We start from the raw sequence: 14,958 nt of genomic DNA on the forward strand, positions 1-14,958 counted from the left end.
TCGGGGGAGACCTGGGGTGCGTTGGGGTGGGGGTGCCTGGGGGGAAATGGGGTGCATTGGGGTGGGGAAATGGGGTGCGCTGGGGGTGCAGCAGGGGAGATGGGATGCACTGGGGGTGCAGGGATGCACTGGGGGGATATGGGGGTGCGCTGAGGTGTGGGGCTGCTTGGGGAGTTTAGGGGTGCCCTAGAGCGTGGGGCTGCACTGGGTTGTAGGGCTACATGGGGGTGGCCGTACAGGGAGGTACAGGGCTCCACTGGGGGATGGGTGTGCAGGGGAGCGGGGGTGCCCTGGGGTGTATGGGAGTGCCCTGGGGACTGTTGGGGTGCCCTTGGGGCTATGGGGGCACACGGCCATGGGGGGGTGCAGTGTGGGGCATGGGGACACCCCAGCCCTGGGACTGCCTATGTGACATGGGACCGTGAGGGTGCTCAGGGCTGATGCCCCCCCCCCAACTGCTGCCGTCATCTGCAGGGGTGGGGGACTCTCCATGTGCCACTGCCTGGCCTGGCCCTGGCCCCTGGCCCCCGTGTCCCCCAGGCACCCCCCCCACCCTGGCTGCCACTGTGCCAGCGTGCTCCATGCCCTGGTGGTGCCACCCTGTCCCGGTGGCTCCTGGCACACCCCAAACCCACTCCCAGGGCCACAAAGGTCCTAGCACCATTTTGGGGCCAGAAAGTGGCATTTTGGACAAAGGAGGGAGCGGAGGTGGCGGTTGGTGCAGCAGTTCCTTCCCGGCCGGTACAAAGGCAAAACAAACCGAAAGCGTGTCCATGTCCATGTCCGTGTCCATGCCTGTGTCCATGCCCACATCCGTGCCCACTCCCAGGGTGGTGCAGGCAGCTGGTGTGGCAGTGGGCCATGCCCTGGGGACAGCCACCCTGTCACCTCCCGCACCGGGTCCCTGCGGGCACCTCAGCCCCATGCCCAGCTTGGCCCAGGGTTCCCCCTGGCCCCGTGCTTGCCACTGGTGTTGGGGCGATGGCTTTCCAGCTGGAAGAGTGGTGGCAATGGCAGCATGTCCTAAGTGCCACCTCACACCTTTGCTCTGTGCTGCTGGTGTCCCCGCAGCAGCTCAGACCTGGCCCCGGTCCCCAGCCAGATGGGTCACTCCTCGGCGTTGGCATTGCCCCACCGACCCCACGCAAACAGGGGTGCAGCGGGGTCCCCAGGGCGAGGGAGGATGCTTGCCAGGATATCCTGGCTCCTGGGGCAGGATCTGGCCAGGACAAAACCATATAGAGGGGCCAAATGGAGGCTGTCACTTGTCACCATCCCCCCTGGGTACCCCAGGGCCTGCCGTACCACGAGACTGAAGCAAGCGAGCATGCGAGGACGGCGGGCGGGAGGGCAGAGAAAAACATCCTATTCACCAGGAGAAAGCGCTGGGCACCCCAAGGGCAGGGCTGGGGCTCAGGGGGGACACACAGCACAGGGGGGTGGCTTGATGACCCCCTGTGGGGGTGGCAAGGGGACCCATCCAGCCTGTGCCACCACCCATGGGTGCCAAAAATAAGCATCCTCCTCTCGCCTATCCCTGGGAGCATCCTTTGGTCCCTAGGAGCATCCTTGGCGGCAGGGCTGCACGCCTGCTTGGCACTGGGGTGGGGGGAGCAGGATGCAGCCCAGGGGGGTCACACTGCCATCGCCTTCCCACTTTGGATTTCCATGATGTCCATTCATCTGTCCGGAAGGGATTGGCAAGACACCAGGAGGAGGATAGGCGATGGTGCCAGCGTGGGGGGAATTTACAGGGTACCCAGGGGGGCTCCAGTGAGGGGTAACGCCATCCCCCATCTCCCCTCGGTGCCCCGCATCCCTTGGGGGCCTCGATGTGGTGGGTGTCCAGGGTCGGTTGTAATCGATGGCGTCTTTTGCATCCCCCAGCAGACGGAAAGAAATGGGGTGGGCGATGTCAGATGGGGTGACAGCAGGGTGGGCATGGGAGTGGGGCAGCCAGGTCCGGCACTACTCGATGACCATGCAGCACGGGAGGTGCTGGGAGAAGTACTTGAAGAGCTCCGGGGTGGCCCCGGGGCAGTTGGTGAGCTCCAGCTCCTCCAGCTCCTGCAGCTGCACCAGCCCTGACAGCCCCGTGGTGGTCAGCAAGGGACAGCCTGCAAGTGGACAGGGTGCACCGTCACCCCAAGACACCAGCACCCCAAAAAAACAGCACCCAAAACACCAACACCCCAAAAACCCCAGCACCCAAAGAGCCTGGCTGTGGACTCATCCATGGGGAGCTGGGCTGGGCGCAGGTGCCCAGGCGGCTAAGGGGGATGTGGGAGCCATGCCATGCTGGCTTGGGAGATGCTGCTTGTCCCCTCAGCTGTCCCTGTCCCCACATCTGGTCTCTCCCCAGCCCCGTGGGGACCCGGCCACCCCAGTCCCGGGGGAGCAAGGTTGGGGTCTCACCGGCCAGCGAGAGGAGGCGCAGGCTGCCCATGCTCAGGAGGTGCTTCAGGCCAAAATCCTGCACCTGGAAAAGAAAATGGAGTGGGAGCGGGAGAGACAAGGAGGGGTTCCATGGGGGCCAGCCACCGCGGCACTGGGGGCTCAGCATCGCTGGGGCAGGGTGCCTGGGCAGGGAGCCTGAGCAGGGTGCAGGATGCTGGAGCAGGATGCTGGGTGCAGGGGCAGGGTGCTGGGCAGTGTGCTGGGGCAGGGTGCAAGATACAGGGGAAGGGTGCTGGGGCAGGGGGAGAGTGCCAAGGCTGAGTCCTGCTGAACTTGCAGAAGCACCCCACTTTCCAGCACCAAGTTGTGGGGGCTCTGGCCAGCCTGGGGTGCCCACCCTGAGCTCATGGCCCATCCCCATGCCAGCCACTCTGCCATCCATCCCTGCCATGCCAGCCGGGATGGGCACGGTGGTGTTCCCCCACCTACCTGGCAGCACCAGCGCAGGTAGAGGCTCCGCAGGGACGACATGGTAGACAGGTAGCTGAGGCCAGTGTCGGTGATCCGCACGCACCTGCCAGGGACACAGGGTGTCAGGGCTGGCCAGGAGCAGGGCACCCATGGGTGTCCTCACACCATTGCCCCCCTGCTGCGCCCACTGCTTCCAGCGCAGCTCAGCATGGCATGGCATGACATGGCATGGCATGGTGCGGCATGGTGCGGCATGGCTCAGCATGGTATGGCATGGCATGGCATGGCTCAGCATGATGTGGCATGGCTTAGCATAGCTTAGCATGCCATGGCATGCCTCAGCATGGCTTAACATGGTACAGTATGGCTCAGCATGGCATGGCATGGCACAGCACGGCTTGGCGCAGCCCTGTACCTGTCAAGCACCAGCTCCTCCAGCTTGTGCAGGTCACAGGCAATGTACTCCAGGGCCATGTCAGTGATGCGAGGGCACCAGGAGAGGTCAAGGCTGCGCAGCTTCCGCAGGTTCTCAGCCACCAGCTCCACGCCATCATCTGTCACCTTGGAGCAGCCCGAGAGGCTGAGGACGCTCAGGTTGGGCAGGCTGTGGACCATGTTGACCACGCCGTGGTTGGTGATCTCCCAGCAGGAGTTGAGGCGGAGGGTGTGGGTGGTGTAGCCTTGCTTGGCAGTGAAGTAGGCGAGCGCCGTGTCTGTCACGTGGTAGGCTTGCAGGTTGAGCTCGGTGAGGTTGGGCAGAAGCTGCGAGATGGCGGCGATGGCATCGTCGGCCACGTTGATGCAGTCGCTGACACTCAGCGCCGTGATGCGGGCATTGAGGCTGGACCACAGCCCGGCCTCTGTGAAGTCGTTGCAGCCTGACAGCTCCAGCCGTACCACTCCTTGCATCTGCTCCAGCATCACCTGCCAAGGGGCAAGGGGTCAGGGCATGGTGGGCACTGCTGCCCACCCTGCACATCCCCACACCCCCTTCCCTGGCTCACGCTGAGCCCCCTGGGGCTCTTCTCACTGTCCCAGTCTTGCCTGGGTCCAGCCATGTCTCTGGGACTCCCCGGGCACTGCAGCAGCACACTGCTCTAGGACACGCCAGCATCAGTGAGGAATGAGAGCGGACAGGTAGGGACCCCTGGCCATAGCCCCTGTTCTGTACCTGGTGCTGTTGGTGGGGGCAGGATTAATGCCCACTCCCAGCACAGGCACTGCTCAGGTAAATATGGCCATGGAGCAGCTGGGGACCTAGGTGGGGTCCTTGCCTGGCCCTGTGCAGTTGCCCATCTCTGTCTGACCCACAACCCCCTGCCCAGGTGAACCCCCTTGCTGGGTAGCAGCCAACCGAGCAGGGAGTCCCCATCCCCTGAGTGCTCGTGACCCACCACAACATCCCCCGCCCAGTGGCACGGCCACTTTGCCTGGCTTTGCCTTCCCGGCAGCACCAGCAGGCAGCAGGGGTGAACCCCCTGCCCCGACAACATCCTGCCCCCCTGCCTGGGAGGGCAGCGCAGGCTGCAGCCCACCCCACCACCCAGACCACAGGCAGGGGCTCCCGATGCTGCCTGCACCCGTGGGATGGCCATGCTGACTGCCTCCTCCTTGCCTGCGGCTGGTGAAAGCTCTGCCTGTGCGTGTGTCCCCAGGGCCACTGGGAAGGAGCTGCCATTGCCATGTCTTAGTCACGCCAGTCACCTCACTGGGGCCACCTACCTCCAACCCTGCATCTGTGATGGTCGACCTCTTAAGGCTCATGGACTTGACCCCCTTCTTGGAGAGAGGGTAGTTGTCAATGAACTCACAAATGTCCAGGTCAGAGACACCCACGAGGCAGAAGCCATCAAAGCCACGGACAGCGAAGCCCTGCAGGCTGACAAACTCCTTCTCGCCACCAGGCAGGACATTGTAGAGCTCTTTGGTGTGCAGGACGGGTGTCAAGCCCACCCAGAACTTGGGTTGGTAGAGCACCCGCCGCCATGCCTTGCACACCTGTGCCAGCACACACTTCTCGCAAGCCGAAAAGTACCAGAACAAGCGGTTAAGGATCTTCTCGTCCACTGCCAGCTGCCTTTCCGAGGGTGAGCCGGGCAGCCGTTCTGGTGAGGGCTGCTCCGAGCCTTCGCTCGTGTTCAGTCCCACCAAGGAAGCACTGGGAGGGGAGGAGACGCTGGCCAGAGCGGCCAAGGAGAGTGGGGAGGCCAGGCTGGGGATGGGCAGGTCGCTGCGGTGGGCTAAGGCCGGGCTGAGGATGGCAGGCACGGAGGAAGGCTGGCACAGGCGGTTTTTCACGGCAGGGGTGCCTTTGGTGATGCTGGCAGAGCCGAGGCCGTTGGGTTGTGTGGGGATCTTCACCAGTCCATTGCGGGGCAAACATGGGGGCTTGGTGTCGCCGTTTCTCGGGTTCGACATCTTCCACAGGTCTCTCTGCAACACAGGGGTGAGGGCTGAGGGGCTGCTGGTCCAGCAGGGAGAGTGACAGGGAGGATGGGCAGGGAGGGTGGGCAGGGCTGGGGGGTGTCATGGCACTAGCAGGGAGGGATACTCTGGGGGTCCCTGTGCAGGGAGCAGTGTGGCACAGGGGATGGGGTGGTGCAGGGCTGCTGGGCACAGCCACAGAGAGGACATGCCCAGGGCACAGAGCAGGGTCCTCCAAGGAGCTGCATGGCCCTGGTGTCCCTGGTGATGGGGGATGGATGGAGATTTGTCCCCAGATGTTCACATCCCTCTCTGAGCCCAGGATCCAGCCACCAACGGGAGATGGATCAGGATCACAGCATCACAGAAGGGTTGGGTTGGAAGGGACCATCAAAGGCCATCTCATCCAGCCCCCCTGCAGCAAGAGAGACACCTTCCACTGGATCAGGCTGCCCAGAGCCCCGTCCAGCCTTACCCTGAATGTGTCCAGGGACGGGGCATCCACCACCTCCCTGGGCAGCCTGTGCCAGTGTCTCACCACCCTCTGCCTAAAATGTTTCTTCATTTTATCTAGTCGGAATCAATCTTCTTTTAGCTTAAAACCATTGTCCCCTGTCCTTGTTGCTGTGGACCCTACTAACAAGTCTAGGCACTGGCAGGCTGCTGTAAGGTCTCACTGGAGCCTTCTCCAAGCTGAACAGCCCCAGCTCTCTCAGCTTCCTTGCAGGAGAGGTGCTCCACTCTGATCATTTTAGTGGAGGGGAGAGGAGGTGGCAGCGGCGGAGCAGAGCCAGCCAGGTGCTCGGCGGTGAGCCCATGCCAGCTGGGAGCCTGGCTGAGCCTCGCTGAGCCTCGCGGCAGCCGGGCGGCACCCCAGCAAACCAGGCCAATAAATATTGCAGTGGCAGCAAGGCTGGCTTCCCAACAGCCCCGCCGCACCCCACCATCCATTATTCATTACATTTCCCTCTATAAATATGGAAGTGAATAATTGATGGGGGCTCAGCTCCCCCCCCTCACCCTAGCCAGTGCCTGGCACTGGGCCCTGCCAGGGCACTGCCTGTTCTGCCTGCACCCTGTTTGCCAAGGCCATGCCAAACCCTGCCAAAGAACCGGGTCTGAGGCTGGAGGGTGTTGGGCTCCTGGCAGCCCCCGGGGACACAGCAAGAAGCCTTGGAAAGCAGCTTCCAGCCCAGGGACCAGGGGACAGAGACTTGGTCCTCGAGCCCCAAGGAATGGCTGGCGTGTCCATCTGGTGGTGGCTGATGGGACCTGAGGACCCTCTCCATTGCCAGCTCCCCCCAGACCCAAGATAAATATGAGGGAATTACTTTAACTGCTTGATTTGGGATAGAGATGGCCAGGCCCTGAGGGAGGAGCACCAGGGGAGGAGCATTCTGGCTGGTGATGCTCATGGCCCAGGTCTGTGGGCTCTAAGGACGCTCCTTGCAGTCTGGGGGGAATGCCTGCCAAGTGTGGAGCAGCCTAGATCCCTCATTGCCCCCAGCCCATCACTTTCACCCTCACAGCATCCCCGACCTCATCCAGCCCTCCTGGAGCAGCCAGAGAGAGGAGTGGCCACCCAAAATGTGCCGTGGAAGAGCCCAGGAGTGCAAACAGCTGCGAATCTAGAAAACCCCATGGGATGCATGGCATGTAGCATCTCCTGGGGACACCCTCCCCAGCACAGCAAAGCCACAGGATGGGGCTAGCGGGAGATGCTGAAGCCTCTCCTGTGGTGTGAGCAGCAGTGGCCAGAGGTGCCTGCAGACAGCCTGGCCCTGTGGCAGCAGCACCACGACAGACAGCCCAGCCTCTGGGGATGAGCCCGGCCCTGTGCAGACAGTCTGGCGCCACTCCCTGCTCGGATGCAGCCTCTGCTGCCTCCGCTCATGCTGCCCGACAGAGGAGCTGGGCCTCCGATGCTTGGACATGTGTTAAATTCACTCAAGAGCAGGAGAAGATGAGGGGAAAGAAGGCAGAAACTTAAACCAGTGGCTCAGTGCTTGGCAGCAATTAGGGAAGCAAACAGAATATGCATCAGGGTGTCTAACACAGCCATACAGCACCAATCCAAACAGCTAATTACCAGGCGGCACAGAAAGGCTGTCGCTCCAGCACGGAGCCCACAGCCAGAGCCATTCGGCACACTGGTTGTCCCCCAGGGAGAGGGCAGGTGGTGGCAGAGGGGCAGCCCAGGGCCTCGGGAGCCCAAGGGGACAGTCACGGGAGGAAACAGATGCTGACAGCTCGCCGGACTGAAATGCAGCCAGCAGGAGGTGTTGGCAACAGTTACCACCAGCTCAGACCTCGACTGGTCCCCGAGGCCGAGCTCAGGGGGGGCTGAGTGGATTCAGCAGCTTTCCCAGTCCTGCCTTGGAAAGCTGAGCCAGAACCCCCCTGCCCCAGGCACTGAGGCTGCCTGTCTGGCTCACAGAAATCCTGAACCATGAATGAGCTAGGAAGTCACTTCAAATAGAAAGACAGCCAGAGATTCAGGCCTTCTGGGCACAGGCAGTCTCCAGGCAGCAGCGGTGGGGGGCCGGGCAGGCAGTCTGGCTGTACATGACCACATCTTTCCAGGGAAATGGGCAGGCAAGGATCTGGGGGTTCCTACCACCCCAAAAGGAGCATGACTGTGCTTGGGGAGAGGACTCCAGCCTGGAGAAGGTGATCTGGGGGCACAGACTGGGGAGGGAGTTGGGTCCAATAGCTGCTCTCTCCTCCATCTCTGTCACCATAGGGCAGCACTGGGATCTGCCCTTCCCTGCTGCAGGAAAGCTCCTGCCTGCAGCCAAGCAGCCCCCCAGGTTTCTGCACCCCGAGGCTGAGGCCACTTTGCTCTGATGTACGAAGTAGAAGTGCCACATCCTGCAGAGATCAGAGCTGCTGTATGCTGGGATGCTCAGCCCACACCTCAGGCCCTCCTTCCAACCCACTGAGACAGTGGAGGGACAGGGAAACGTGAATCCATCTGCCTTGGAAGTGTCAGAGAGCTCCTCTGGTGTTCCAGCAGCTCCACGAGCAGCTTTTTGGTCACCCCAAAAACAGCAGGAGAGCAGAGATCTGGCCTTTCCTCCTCTCCACATCATCTCATTGTTCACAGATTGCATGACTGGGCCAACCACACAACATCATCAGGAGAGCTGAGCACTTGGTACAACCATTTTTACTCTGGGATCTCACAGGAAGAGCCCAGCTTTGCAACCCCCCCATAACACCCCTCTCTTCTCTCGCAGGCCACAGCTCACGGATGAAGCATCTGCCAGCAGTGGAGTGCCAGCTCCCAATCCACAGTGGGAGGAAACCTGACGAAAGCAAAGGGCAAAGTCTTTTAGTCTCCTAAATTCGCTCCAGGGTGCACATTTCACAGGAAATGTCATTGTTACAGAAGTCACTCCATTCATGAGGGTTTTGTCATCCACAATGGGCGATGATGCAGTGGTGAGGGGCGGATTTGACGCAGGAAGAGAGAAGAAAGAAGGGGGTCTAAGAGCCTATCACTACAAACATTACACAGATGATGAAGATGCTGGGAAGAATAGGTTGAAAGCTGCCAGGAAGATAGAGTTTGCTGAAGCTGTTGGAGAGTTTACCATCTGCATGTGGTAGTGAAGAGGGATGAGGGCCTCAAGAGATGGGAAGGATGATCAGTCACCCTGTTAGTGCCACCCCTGTATAGGTGTTCACTGGGAGATCCCAGGCTGTGGAGACCTGCCGGATCAGACAGTCATCCTGCTGTGGCCAGGCTCGAGGGCGAGCTCTGGACCAGCCGGGCTTGCAGCCTACCGAGAGCTCTGGGTCAGCCGGGCTCGGGGGCCACTGGAAGCCCGGGACTGGCCAGCCATGGGACCCACCAGGCCGCCGGCCCAGGTGGCCGAGTAGGGCCGTTCAGCACCGCGGACAGCGGCCCCGTTCAGCACCGCGGACAACGGCCCCGTTCAGCACCGCGGACAACGGCCCCGCCCCGCGCTCCTCGGGGCCGCGTCACCCTATAAGGTCCCTGCGGGACCCCCTGCCTCAGCAGCCCCCCGTGAGGATCCACTGTTGCCCCGCCAGGTCCTTGTAAGAGAGCCTTCTACTGTACCACCAGGTCCCTGTGAGGATCTTCTACTGCCCTGTCAGGTCCCTGTGAGATCCTACTATTGCCCTGCCAGGTCCCTGTGAGGATCTGCTGTTGCCCGGCCAGGTCCCTGTGAGATCCTGATATTGCCCCACCAGGTCCTTGCAAGTCCCCCCTCCTGCCCTTCCAGTCTGTCATGAAGCCCTGTCCTTGCCCTGCCAGAATCCAAGGCTCCTGCAAAATTATTTCTGTAGAGCCACTGCTTCTGTGACAGCAAGCAAGCAGCCATCGCTCACGGCTTCCTGCACACACACACACACACACAGATCTATATATGCACACAGACACACATAAACACACACAACCACCTCATCAGAGCCCCAGGAGCTGGTGGATGCACCTTACACAAGCCTTGGTATTCAGCTGCATGTATAGATGCATACATACACACACAAACAGAGATAAGCGCATGCACGCGCACACACACACAGAGGGTTGCATCAGCTGAATTCATTAGCCCATCTATTTTTACTAATGCAGCAAATCAAGTTGCTCTACAGGCGGAGAAAACACACCCGAGACATAGTGCTGTGGCAGAACACACAGCCAAGGCTTTTGTCCAGCACTCCTGAGGGGAGCAGCTCCCTGGACTCCCTCAGGTCTATAAAACATCCCCAACCAGCTGCAATACCAGGCAGGCCCTTGTTCTGGGGGGCTGAACCTGTCGACCAAAGCACATGGTAGTAATAAAGACATCCCACTACAAAGATTGCCTTCCCTGGCAGTGCTCAGTGGTGTGCAAGCTGCCTCCTGCTCTGATCCCATCAGGTCAGACTTACAACAGGCCTGTGTTGTAAGCAGTGAGTGCACAAACACCAGCCACTAAGGCTGGGTCCTCTTGGAGGGCTTGGATCACCCCAGCAATGCCAAGGAGCCACAGAAGGCCCTGCAGGAGCCACAAAATCTCCTGGAGATGGAGGAGTAGCAGGTGTGTTTGGGTAGGAAGAAGCTGTACCTCTGTGTGTGTGTGTGTGTGCACAGGCGGATCTGTGCTCCTGGGCTCAGCACTCACACAAGTCAGCTGGGAGAGAGGCTCAGAGCACAGCTCCACACTCACTGCTACCTATTCCCTCGCTGTGCAAGCCAGGAACCTGTGGTGAGGACGGGCATCACCGCTCCGCCTGGCCCACGAGACCTGCCCTTTGTGTGATGGGAGCTGGGAAACTCCTTACTGAGATTACCCTGAGAGCTCCTTGGGAAACTGGAGGGCTGAGAACAGCTTTTCTGCTCCCTTGTTGGCTCCCAACGATGCCAAGGAGCTCATCCCACCTTGCAGTGGACAAAGAGGCTCAGAAGGGGCTGGGAAAACAACTGATTTGAGTCCCACCCCTGCTGGCTGCCACTCTCAGTGCCAGGCTGGCTGGGTCTCAGGCAGCTCAGGGTCAGGCAGCAGAGCCACGACAATAGGGACTCTCCAGTCCTGCTCCTCCCCAGGTCCCACAGCCCTTCCTAGTAGCAAGACCTGGGGCTGGGCTCTGCAGGACAGCCTTATGCGCAGGGAGCCAGGGAAATGCAGCTGAGGTGCCAAAGCCAAGCTCTGCTCAGATTCCCACCACTTTCTGCTTAGCTGAGAGAACAGCTCATGTCCAGGAGCACTGGGAGGGGCAGCTCCTGCCCTCCTCAGCCCTCAGCACGGTGAAGTTGTAGGGAGGACGAGGCAGAGCTCAAGCCCCCTGGGCCTGGTCAAGCAAAATTTCCTTGCAACAGGCAGCAGGGGCCCCTCCAGCTGCCGCAAGCCCTTCCTGCAGCAGCATTTGTCTTCTCTGCTAAGACACAAATCTCCCAAAGACATCAAGCCCCGACCTCCCTCCATGTTCCAGTCAGCCCCACATCCCCTTGGGAGGAACCCCCCCACCCAAGAGAAGCATGGGATACACAGACCAGAGCAGAACTGGACCTCAACGTGCTACCCTGGGCCCATCTCCTCCAGCCTCCTCTGGAGGTCCCAGCTCTCATCACCGTGGGAGGACAGTTATGCTTTGGTTAAGCTTTGCCCTGCTCTCCTCGACCAAGGTGAGGGGAAGAGGGAACAGCTCCTCTTATGCCAGCTCCTGCCTGGCCTGGTGTCCCCTTGCTGCAAGCCCAGACAGTACCCAGCATGTTACAGCCCTTTTGCCCACTCTTGGGCCCACAAAAGGGTGAACAAAAATGCAAGATACCATGAGGACAGAGGAGCCAGGGGAGTGTGGCCCATGGCTGCCCCCAAGCCCCATGACCCCAGGACATGGATGTGCTCCTCGGGTACCTCTGAAGAAGCCTCTTCTTCAAACACCTTCGTCCCTCAAGACATGTCAACAGCCACGCACGCAGCGATGCCCCTTCACCCCTGGGCTCAGGGGTCCGGTCAGGAGCCAGGGTTGGGGCGAGGTGTGAGAACACCTGCCCAGCGCAGAGACCATCGGCACCAGGCTCATGGGACACTGGGGCAGGTGGGCAACATTCAGCCATGAGACTCCTCGCTGCAGTGGATGCTAAATGCCGACACAGGCTCCAAAAAGCCATTAGATTTATCCTGGAAGCAAAGGTACTGGCCTGATCCTGCTCCCACTGCAGCCCCCCACTTTGACCAGCCAAGAGCTGGGCACAGGTCACACACAGCTCCAGCAGGTAGAAACACTGGAGAAACAGCTTCTGCTGACCTTACCCCTCCCCAAACACTCTCTCCTTCAGCCCCAGCCCTCTCCTCTGTGCTGCTGGCCCTGAAGCACCTGGCAAACATCACCAATCCCTGAGGCAGGTGGGCTTAGGTTGGGCGGGGGTGGCTGCTGAAGGAGCCCCGCTCGCCTGCGCACCCCATCCTGCTCCCTCCCACACCATCGGCACCCACTCACCTCCTGGGTCCCCTTTCCCCTCTCTGGGTGCTGCTCTGTCTGCCCAGGCACTAAAGGGGAGCAAGGGCCATGGCTTGGAGATGGGAAAACTGAGGTACAGGCAGGGCGATGCAGCTTTGCCGTAGAGCTGCTGGTCTGAGCCATGCATAGCTTAAATCTGCAGAGTGTGAAGGCAGGATTCAGCTCCCGAACTCAAAGTGCTCCCACTCCAGCCACCCTTCTCCTGGCTGGAGCATGGCCACATCCCCATGGGATGGTCAACATGGAGGTGACCCCACCGGAGGGGACAAGGGGACCCTTTTCCCCTTCCCACCTTCCTGCATGTGCCGCCCCAGCCCAAGCAAGTGTCCCTGCATACCCAGGAGCAGGATTTGGGAAGGTGGGAGGTTGCCAGTGCTGGGATGCTTGTCCCACTGCTCCTCACTGCTGTGGAGCCACTGGCACAGGGAGGAGAGCAGGCCCGGCGGATGGCAAAGGGATCGATGTGGGGGAAGCCAGCTCGGGGAAAAATAGATATCTAGCTCATTAAAAATGGATGCTTGAGTGAGTCCTCCCCACTCCAAAGCCACCTCCCTCCCTCTTCCTGGTAGCCAGAGTGAAATCAGCACCCAGCTTTCAGAGCAGGGCAGATGCCAGTACAGCACAGCATGCTCTGCGCCCGCTGCTCCCACCCTGCTGCATGCCAGGACCCCCCCTGGGTGCTGCAGAGAGGACCTGAGACCCCCTGTACCTTGGGCAGAGGGTGTTCATGGAGCAGGACCTCTTCCAGGTGCACCCCTGCTGCAGGGACTGTCACACTCCGGCCTTCACTGCCCAAGCACTGCCACATCCCACCACTGCCGGCGGATGTCTGAGAGCCAGAGCCACGCGCCAGCTCCATGGCACGACTGGACCTCCACCCGGCTGAGGTCATGGGAGTCTCTGCCTGGTTGCTGCCACAACCCCGTGCCTCAGTTTCCCCCATCCATGCCTGGTCCCACCTGCCCCAGCCCTTCCATGGGGCTCAGCCTGCTCACTCAGCCCTTGGCCCCAGCCAACCTCGCACATGGACCCCTCTGCCCATCCCCTGTCCCACCAAAACAACCTGCCCCCAGCCTGGTGCCCCCCCTTCTGGGATGCTGGAGGCTCCCTGGCCCCATGCTGGGCTCTGCAGGACCCTGCTGTGGCTCTCAGCCCCCTTGGCCCCATCCCAGCCAGGGCCTTCCCCTTCCTCCATCCCAAGGGCCCCAGGATGGGGGGCTGGCTGCCCCTGGCCCCCCTGCCCCTGGCCTCTGTCACCCTGCATGCAAGGGAAGTCCCACTGAGGTGCTGGGGTGTTGGGGGTGCCAATGGTCCCATGTTGCCATCAGGGAGGACAAGAGGCAGTTTGGAGGCTGGCAGCATGGGACTGGGGGGCCAAGCAGCAACCCCACACCTGGGTGACCCTGTCCCCACAGCAATGTCTGCCTATATCCCCATCCCAAAGCATCCCTTCATCCCGCGGTACCCACCCGCCCCCTCCTCCTCCTTGCCGTTACCCACCCAGTGATGCCCGGCTATGCGGGGGGGGGGGGCAGCACCTTACCCCCCCCAACATCCCCCCCGAAAGAAGGCAGGCGGGGGGCAGCATCACGGCGGGGTTCACACCGACCACCATCCTCGGTTAAACTACCAGGAGTCCGAGGCGGGGGGGGGGGGGGGGGGGGGGGGGGGGGGGGCGGGGGCGGGGGCCGCAACCGGACCGGGAGCCCCGGGGCCGAGCCGGCTCCGCTGTCGTTATATAACACGGCTCCATGATGCGGGATGCGGCGGGAGGTGGTTGCAGCTCCGGTGCCGGTGCAACGGGCACCGGTACAACGGGCACCGGCTTTGTGTTGTAAAGGGTTTTTTCCCGAGCGGCTCTTACCTCCAGCACCGTCTTCCGAAGCTCATGCCATGCCTTGTCCCCGTCCTCTCTTGGTTGCAGGGAAAAAAACACCGGGAAGAAAACCGGGAGAAACCCCCCAAAAAATCCTCCGTTGGAAAAGGGGCCGGATCCTGCCCGGCCCCCGCCCCAACCCCGCTAAACAACAGGAAAAATAAGCGGGGAGATGGGGGGGGGGGGGGGTGAATGGGGCCGGATCCGGATCCGGGGGGGGGGATGGAGAAGGGGGGGTCCCTCCTGCCAGCCAGCCCGGGGAGCTGGGAGCTGCTCGCACACGCACACGCGCGTTTGCACACACGCACACGCGTGTCAGCAGCGGAGGCTGTTAAAGAGACAGGGCCGCCGGTAGCGGTAATGGAGGGTGGCGGGATGGCATCGCCACCGGTCCCGGGAGCTCGAGGTGAGGGTGCAGGACACGGACCTGGAGGGGGAGATGGCGGGGGGTGGGTGGGGGGGGGTGGGCGGGCAGGGCTGGGCTGGCAGCTGGGTGTGCAGGCTGGGGGAGAGAGGGGTGGGTGGGTGGGTGAAAGCAGGGGTGGAAGGATGGGGGAGGGAGGCAGGGATGGAGGGAAGAAGGAGGGAAGGATGGATGGAGGGAAGGAGGGGTGGATGGAAGGCTGGATGGACAGACAGATGCTTGCTCTGGCTCTCTCCCCACCAGGATGCTGGCAGGCTGGAGATCCTGGTGCAGACCCCTCTCGCCCCGGCAGCCGGCCCAGGCCCGGCTGCAGCCTCTGGGGTGCAGCAGGGACAGTTGATCCCCTCCAGCCCCCCGGGGTGCTGCGGGCACCCAGGGAATGCTGCTGCAC

At 61.7% G+C, this 14,958-nt stretch overlaps 1 protein-coding gene across 2 annotated transcripts; it reads right to left on the reverse strand.

Moving 5' to 3' along the window:
- Positions 1-110: 110 nt before the first annotated feature.
- FBXL16 (F-box and leucine rich repeat protein 16) lies at positions 111-14,583 on the reverse strand. Of its 2 annotated transcripts, XM_040590372.1 has the most exons (6): positions 14,132-14,583; positions 4,591-5,301; positions 3,284-3,792; positions 2,887-2,971; positions 2,416-2,479; positions 111-2,117 (listed from the first exon to the last, which is right to left on the reverse strand). In XM_040590372.1, the coding sequence occupies exons 2-6, from the start codon at positions 5,284-5,286 to the stop codon at positions 1,969-1,971; spliced, it is 1,503 nt and encodes a 500-aa protein (XP_040446306.1). In that variant the 5' UTR covers positions 5,287-5,301; positions 14,132-14,583; the 3' UTR covers positions 111-1,968. The 2 variants fall into 2 exon arrangements, with proteins under 2 accessions (XP_040446306.1, XP_040446307.1); XM_040590373.1 differs by lacking the exon at positions 2,887-2,971 and having other exon boundaries at positions 2,001-2,117.
- Between the last annotated feature and the right edge of the window lie 375 nt (positions 14,584-14,958).

The sequence above is a fragment of the Falco naumanni genome, chromosome 4, assembly GCF_017639655.2.
Source record: "Falco naumanni isolate bFalNau1 chromosome 4, bFalNau1.pat, whole genome shotgun sequence".
Taxonomy (NCBI): domain Eukaryota; kingdom Metazoa; phylum Chordata; class Aves; order Falconiformes; family Falconidae; genus Falco; species Falco naumanni.

Excerpts from the sequence above, each read along its gene's own strand:
- FBXL16 (XM_040590372.1), bottom strand. The coding sequence starts at position 5,286 with ATGTCGAACCCGAGAAACGGCGACACCAAGCCCCCATGTTTGCCCCGC. Across the intron at positions 2,972-3,283 it reads GAGGAGCTGGTGCTTGACAG|GTGCGTGCGGATCACCGACA; the intron begins GTACAGGGCTGC and ends TGTCCCTGGCAG. Across the intron at positions 2,118-2,415 it reads GCGCCTCCTCTCGCTGGCCG|GCTGTCCCTTGCTGACCACC; the intron begins GTGAGACCCCAA and ends GTCCACTTGCAG.